Genomic DNA, 7627 nt, shown 5'->3' with positions numbered 1-7627 from the left:
CTTCCTGGGGCTGGCACATGCTGGGTGAGTCTGCTTAGCCGAGACGACCAGGCTAATCAGGGTTGATGGCAAGTGTCTGGAGGGAGCTATGGTCACTGTAGCATCTGCAGAGTTTGTCAGGAAGGGCCTCTGGATGCTGCCGGGGCGAGCCAGAGGATTTGCTCTGCCCGAACCCAGGAGGGAGTTCAGCCACTTTGCTTCGTCTTTTGGCTTTGCTCAGCCCTGTGCCCCTCTCTGGCAGCTCGCTCCCTGGCACTCCTCTCACCCCCCCTGCTGCTTCTCATCCCTGTGACGTACTTTCCACCCCGTTGTCCACCGCTGTGTTGGAGCAGTGAAGGCATCTCTGTTGTACTCGTGGCTTTGCTTCTGCAGGATATCCCAGCAGGAGTAGCCCTGCTGGCAAGGTCCCATGCAGCACCCTTCCCCACCCCTTGCCCAAGAGCATGGGTGAAAAGCAGGGAAGAATTATTTAGCATCATTTTGTGAGGGTCCTTCCCTGATTGCCCACAACTGATGCTGTTTCATTTTCTCCTTTCCCCTGGTCTCCTTGTGAAGGGTGAGTGGGGAAGAGAAAAGGCCGTTCAGAGCCCACACCTGGCACTTATGAATATTTCCTGTTTCTAGCTTTTCTTCCCCTGGAAGAGCAAAACCTTTTCATATTTGATGCCCTGGGAGCCTGCTTGGTTGTTGAATGTTGCTTCATCAATGCTCTCCCTCCCTGCTTTTCCTCCAGACTGCCCAGCCCCTTTTCCTTTCTCTTCTTGGGAACGTCTCCTTTTTTCAAAGGCTGCTTCAGAAAAGGTCATTGTCCCTTTCATATTCCTTCCTTGCTGTGAGCCAGCATGGGTTCTGCTTTGCCAATGGTAAAGGACAAATGGGGATGTGTGGAAAGGTGCCGGTGGGGAGGGCGGACGGGAGATGTTTGCACGTATGCAGTGGAAGCGTGCAGAGGCAGAGATGAGGTGTAGGCACAGCAAGAGAAAAGTAAAGGGGCAGAGAGGCAGGCAGAGGTGGCGGAAAGTAGGAGGGAGGCAGCAGCAGGACTTTGCTGAAGAACCAGCTTTCCAGCACCTTCCAGAAGTTGTCATGCAAGATGCACCAGTGTTGCTGTGGATGGGGTCTTGTCCAGCGCAGGCCCCTTGGAAAAGGGAGGCGTCCCAGTTCTCCGGGGCAGGATGCTCCCAAAGCCGCACTGACAAATATGTTGCCACCCCTGGCTTGCCTTCTGCCCATTTCCATTGCCCTGCAGCTGCTTTAGAGCCCTTGTCATCTCAGCCACCAGGGTTTGCAGTAAGTCATCACCCTCCATCCTCAGCCTTTCTCCCTCTTTCCCCCTCACCTCGTGAGTGCTTGAGGAACCAGGGACCATTTGGAACCTGCTCTCAGTCAGGCTGTGCGGACCCCAGAACACACTGCTCTGTGTGGGTCCTGCCTGGGTGGGGCTCGTCCCCTCCTGCCCATGAAAGCGTTCAGATGCCTGGCAGTGAGGGTTCTTCCTTGGATACCTGCAGCAGATGCCCTAGCATGGCTGCCAGACCAGCCTGCCCCTTCCTGGGTTCGGGGGACTGCAGAGCCCCAGCCGCGGACAGACCCATGTGGGGCTGCTGGCTCTGGAGGGGATGGGGGGGCCGCGAGTGCCTCCTCCCAAAGTGCCAACAGAGACTGGGCACAGGTGTGTGAGGGGCACTGCCAAAATACCATGGCAGTGATCAGCAGCTCCGTTTGGGATCTGCCTTAAAGAGCACCAGCTCCCAGCAGCTGCTGGGCTTATGGAGACATGAGGATGGAGGGCAGCAGTCTGCAGGGGATGGAGCTCGGGGACTCCCGCATGGGTATTGCAGGCAGCAGGGGAGGCCAGCAATGGAGATGATAAAGGTGCTGAACTTGTATTTAGGCTGTGCCTCTCATCCATGTGGAAGTAGTAGTTGAAGTACCTCCACTAACTGGGTGAGCTCAACAGAGGAGGTCTGTTTTGTTTCCTGCTGCAAAACTGATCCTCTGGTGAAAAATAGGTTACCAGAGCAATTGCTTTTGCTGTTTGGATGGGTGTGGGTAGAGTGTTCTTGCTTTTGGAAGAGCCAATCTCATATCCAGAGTCAGCATCAATGGGCAGAGAATAATGATTTTGTTCAACTGGGAGATTTTTAAAAAAAAACAAAATCAGGTTTCATTTGAACTTAGAAATGGAACCCACCAGTGCTGAAAGTCTTTGTGATGTGGAAAAGATGCCAAGCGCTGGGGCCACCTGCCAGTTCTTGGGCTATGGGCCCAGGTGTCCCAGGGGACCTAGCATGAGGGCAATCTCTATGATCCTGGAGCTGTGGATAGCACAATCCTGTACCATCAGTAGCCCCTCTGAGAGTTAGGATGGAGAATGCACAGGCAGGCAGGATGTTTTCAAGGAAAAGACAGGCAAGTTTTGCAACTCATTTGTCTTTTTTTTCTTGGAACGTGGACAAAATCAGTATTTTGCAAATTCTGACCTAACAAGTGTGCTGTCTGTAAAATTCTGGGGGGGATATGTGTTCTGCATTTCGGCATCAGGGCAGTCTCATTAGCTCTGCTCTGAGATGGGAGCTAGCATCAACTGATCTGGAAAACACCACCCCCTCTTGTAGTGCTGCTGGCACAGCTTGCCGTGTCGCTTGGCTTTCCCTAACGTGCTGACCAGGACAGTTTATGGGAACTAGCGAGCTTGTGCTGTGAAGCAGCGTTAATGCTGGGAACACGCTGCACTGCAGTGAGGGTGTGTGGCCATAAAGCCAAAATGTTGTGCAGAGCATTGCTCCAGAGCCTGGCAGGTCACAGGGACAGCCAGCAGGGCACTGTGGCTATGCTGGTGGGCTTCGTGTGGTGACAGATCAGAAAGCCATCAGTGACTCATGGCATGTCCTCGATCCCCAGTGAGCGGCTGGAGCTGCACTGCTGAGTTACTGATGTACTGTCTAGAAATTGCCTTAACTGGTGACTAGTGATACAGCTGGGCAGTCAGGGAAGCAGGGCTTAGCTGCTGCTCCACAGCTTGGCCTTAGTCATCCCTTGGAAGAGCTAATGCCGTTGTTCCTTCTCCTTCATGATCCCATGTAGCTATCCTGAGCACCTCCTCCCTATAAATCACCTACCTGCAAATGCCAGTCCTGCCTCTCCCATCCCCATCCATCCCTGAAACATTCCCTCCCGAGCTAAACCAACCTAATGTCCAAAACCAAGCACTCTTCTCCCTGTCCCTTCTGTCGGAGTGCACCCCACACCTGCACATGCCCCACAGGCACCGCTTCCCTCCCCTCTCTGTGTCATGAGAAGCCCAGGGATTAGAGACGGAGCGTAATGCACAGCATCGTATGGCTAATTACTCGACACTGGGCACACAAGGGGGATTATCTTGTGCTTCAAAGGGCTCTCGGTGAATCCTAATCTTATCTTCCCCTCTTGTTTCCCCTTCCACTGCCATCTGAAGTAATGAACTGGTTATAAATACCTAATTAGCTAATTATTTGCTGGCCTACATGGAACATCTTCAGAGAAGGAACTCCCTGGGCCCCCATGGGAGGGACCTCCATGGAGGCGAAAAAAGATGACTGCATGAGGTGTGCATAGGGGTAAGGGTGATGCAGTGATGCCCGTAAGGATTTCTAGACTTTCGCCATCCCTGGCGAGCAGAGGAAAAGTCATTAGCTCCATGGAGAAATGAGGCTATCCTTATCCCTACTTGTGGCTGTGTGAGCTGAAGAGCCAGGGAGAAATCAAACCACAGACAGAATTCACTAGGTAATGAAAAATAAAAGGAGGGGATTTTGGAAACATTTGCACTGGCTAGAGGTGCTGTGCTGACAGCATTTTGGGCTGTGCCCTCTACCTGTGTGCTCCAGCCCTGTTGGAAAGGGAGGACTAGATGAGAGAGGGAGAGCGTGGTCTCCATGACTGTTCCCTGATGAGACTGTCACTGAGAAGACCGATTTATGCCAGTTGTTTGCGTGTGCTGGGGAGGTTCATCCAACTGGGCAGGCTGGCCATGGACCGTCGATACAGTTCTCAGAGGTTGCAGCATGCAGTCTTCAAACTGAGGTGCCTGAGGCTCTTGAGCTGCTGTGCACCTTTTGGACAGAGTTTTCACTCTGTTGCCCTTCTGCAGGGGAGGGGGAATACCGTCAGATAGCTGATGGTACCGAAAGTCTTATTCCCTTTTCTTCTCACGGCTGCAGATGGAGGCCTAGGGTTAAGAGATCATGATGTCACAGCAGCTCTGCTGGCTCCCTGACAATAGAGGTTAGGCAAGAAAGGGCAATGATCATAAATCTAGCCTGGTTTGGGCAGTAATTAATTTCCAACACTCTGCTTTTATCTTTATGTGGCTTTTTTTTCTTCTAAATTTTCCTTTCTTTCTTCCCCTTTTCCTTCTTCCCCTTTTTCTTTTCCTTCTTCCCCTTTTTCTTTTCCTTCCTTTTCTCCCTTTCTCTCTCTCTCTGTCCCTCCATTCCATACTTGCTTCTTCTGGTTCTCTTCTACCCCTGCAGGCATGCGCATCCTTGTGAACTTGCTCCTGGACACTTTGCCCATGCTGGGGAACGTCCTTCTTCTCTGCTTCTTTGTCTTCTTCATCTTCGGCATCATCGGGGTGCAGCTGTGGGCTGGGCTGCTCCGCAACCGCTGCTTCATGGAGGAGAACTTCACAATGTGAGTGCCTGGGAGATGATGTCCTTTCTTCCAGGGACATTTCTCTTTCCCCTTCCCCACTCTCTTATCTTCTACTGCCTGGGTCTCCATGTATTGCTTACTCCAAATGGCTGCAGGGTGATACCATGCAGAGAGTTGGCCACGTCTTGCAGTGGAAAGGAAGGGAAGGCAAAGGCAGCTGTTTTTAATCTGTCTTCCTGGTCCACAGGTGCCTGGGCTCATTTGGATTTGGCCAAGGCACAGGTTAGCCTAGCTGCCTCTTCCAGCCATGCCCAAGGATTCAAGATGCTGGTCCTACTCCCAGAAGGATTTGAAACTCTGAAACACCAGCCATATCATCTTTCTCCTGAACCTGCTCCCTCTTCAAGTAACAATTACCACAGTCTCACGGAAAGCCATAGTGCTGCCTGATACTTCCAGGGTGGCATCTCTGAGACGGAGCTGAGGTCACTGGTGCATTACTCTGGTAGCTTTGGAGGGACACGGGGAAAATATTGGAAAACTTCAGGAGTAGAACTGCACATGGGAGGTGCCGCGGGGAGGGGATGGAGGGCTATTGGGAGAGGTGTCCCATAGCTGGGTTAGTAGTAGTGAGAGCATCTGAAAAGTAAGAATGGCTGCTTGAATAGGACAAAAATCCCTGTGGGGAAATGTGGGCACAGTTCTGGCAAAGAGAGTTTGGAGCCACACAGGGGTCGATTACAAGTATCTGAGGTTTATTCTGGGGTGAGTTGGGGGGAACCTGCAGGGCACGGCTCTCCTCCTTCACGGAAGCAGTGGGGTGGAAAAACTCCATCCTGCTACAAATTCTCCAATTACCCTCTTGGGGAGCAGAGCACCAGTTCCAGGGCACAGCTCCTCCTGTTGACTTTCTGGCTTTAGCAGATCTCAGGCTTTAAAATGTCTTAAGACTATATACTAATCCCAGGCGTCCTATCATTTCGGACTTAAAAAAACCTAAAGCTGTAGATCAGTTTAGACTGATTAAACAATTCTGAAGCTTTAGATCATTTCAAACTGGAAAAGAAAAATAAGTGTGAAAATACAACCTGCAGAACAGCAGTGGGGTTGGAGAGTAGGAGATGCTTAAAGCAGCCATTTACGGTGTTTATATATTCCTTGGAGAAAAACAAATGTTTAGGATGATTATTCTTTATGTAAATCAGGGGTTGTACTACTTTAATGAGCGTAATTGCATCCATGCAGAGTTGATGTAACTGAGAAGTGAGTTGGGGCCACAGTCTGCAAAGTGACAGATACTAGGAAATCTTTGGCTGACCATTACGAGAGAAATGAAGTCTGCAGGCACTCAGTTCACCAACTATGTGGATGTGTTACAACAGATCTTTGTGGTTTAGTCCTGCTCTAGTTTAGAATCAGAGACTTTCTCTGTTTTAATTTTCATCAACACTTCGCCTCTTCCAATGACGCTTAGTGAAAAAAGTCTGCATTCATGTAACGTGAAAGTTGTGTATTGTAGCACTGCAAGGAATGCACCAGATAAAGTTTAATGGAAAATTTTAAATCTCCACCTTTCACTTTCCTGATCATTAGCTCATCTCCAGCTAGGCAAGCATAGATGATTTTAATTATTCATGCATTTGGACGGTGCTTGCATTATTTGGAAAAAATCGTGTGAACTTGTCATGAAACATTGCACCCATAATGCTAGCTGTCAAGGAGGAGTCAAAGTTAAGGTTAAGTCAGTTTTAACTTTGCATTTCCTGATCATAAGACCTAGCTGTGCAACCTTAATTATGCATGAACTGGATTTTATTTTTTTTAGAAGTACAGAAGGTTCACTGCCAAATGTTATAAAACATGTCCATCAACGGTTACATACATGAGCACATTACAGTAAAGCCTGATGAACTTCCTTAATATCACTGCATCTGATTTAGCTTTGATGCTAATGGGGAGAGTGATCAGAATGCAAATCTCTGCATTCCAGCTTTTCTTCATCTCCATGCAAGCAGACTGCTTAATTTGGCTTGGGGTGATGTGATGGCAGGCAAAGCTCTGAAAACTAGGGACTCACCCTGGAAATTTCCTGTTTTCCAGGAGCCCTGTCTTCCCTTCCCTTCTCCTGAGGCAATAAACCTGGAAATCCCTTACCAGTGCAGTCCCTGTGTCAGGATGGGAACTCCCAGCTCCACCAGTGTTGCTGATGGGAAACTGTCTGTTACAGGAACTTTCTGACTGTGGGTTTTTATCCTTGCAGACAAGGTGACATTGTCCTGCCCCCTTATTACCAACCTGAGGAAGATGATGAGATGCCCTTTATCTGCTCACTGTCAGGGGACAATGGAATTATGGGCTGTCATGAGATACCCCCACTGAAGGAGCGGGGTCATGAATGTTGTTTGGACAAGGATGATTATTATTACTACAACTCAGTCCAGCAAGAGTTCAACATCAGTGGCATGTGTGTCAACTGGAACCAGTACTACAACGTGTGCCGTACAGGCAATGCCAACCCGCACAAGGGTGCCATCAACTTTGACAACATTGGGTATGCCTGGATTGTGATATTTCAGGTAAGTTAGCCTCCTAACAAGGCTCAAACTATTTTTATTTTTTCCAACTCAATCTTTCTGTGCTCCCATGATGGTTTCTGCAGGGTGCGATACAGCTGCTGAGAGAAAAGGGCCTTGTAACCACTCTGGCAAGAGAGACAGAGTGCACACCATGAAGATGAGGAGGGACATAGAGCCATCCCAGACCCTTGCTGAAATGAGCTACACCCTTCAGGCTGACTTGTACCAGTTTTTGCTTCAATCCAGACCACTATAACAAAGGAGTCTATTTTTTTTTTTTTTTAATTCCCAGTATGCGTTGCAGATGGGAGCTAAAATCCATGCCTTTTTTCTTTTCCACCGGCTGTACGCAGTGTCCAGTCCAAGGGGCATGGAAACCTGCTGCAGGTTTTCCCCTGCTGCGATCCAGGGAAATG

The 7627-nt window shown here is 49.5% G+C and overlaps 1 protein-coding gene across 1 annotated transcript in view; it reads left to right on the top strand.

Annotated features, from left to right (window-relative positions):
- Positions 1-7627, top strand: part of CACNA1I (calcium channel, voltage-dependent, T type, alpha 1I subunit) — a gene marked incomplete at its 3' end in the record, with an annotated part of 154634 nt that overhangs the window by 96981 nt on the left and 50026 nt on the right. The window contains exons 5-6 of the mRNA XM_010284255.1: positions 4515-4674; positions 6896-7211. Coding sequence (XP_010282557.1) covers positions 4515-4674; positions 6896-7211 — 476 coding nt within the window. The remainder of the gene's footprint in view (positions 1-4514; positions 4675-6895; positions 7212-7627) is intronic.

This window comes from Phaethon lepturus, unplaced genomic scaffold (genome assembly GCF_000687285.1).
Source record: "Phaethon lepturus isolate BGI_N335 unplaced genomic scaffold, ASM68728v1 scaffold7750, whole genome shotgun sequence".
Taxonomy (NCBI): domain Eukaryota; kingdom Metazoa; phylum Chordata; class Aves; order Phaethontiformes; family Phaethontidae; genus Phaethon; species Phaethon lepturus.
The sequence above is the reverse complement of the archived record's forward strand: the minus strand, read 5'-3'. Positions and strand labels throughout refer to the sequence as shown.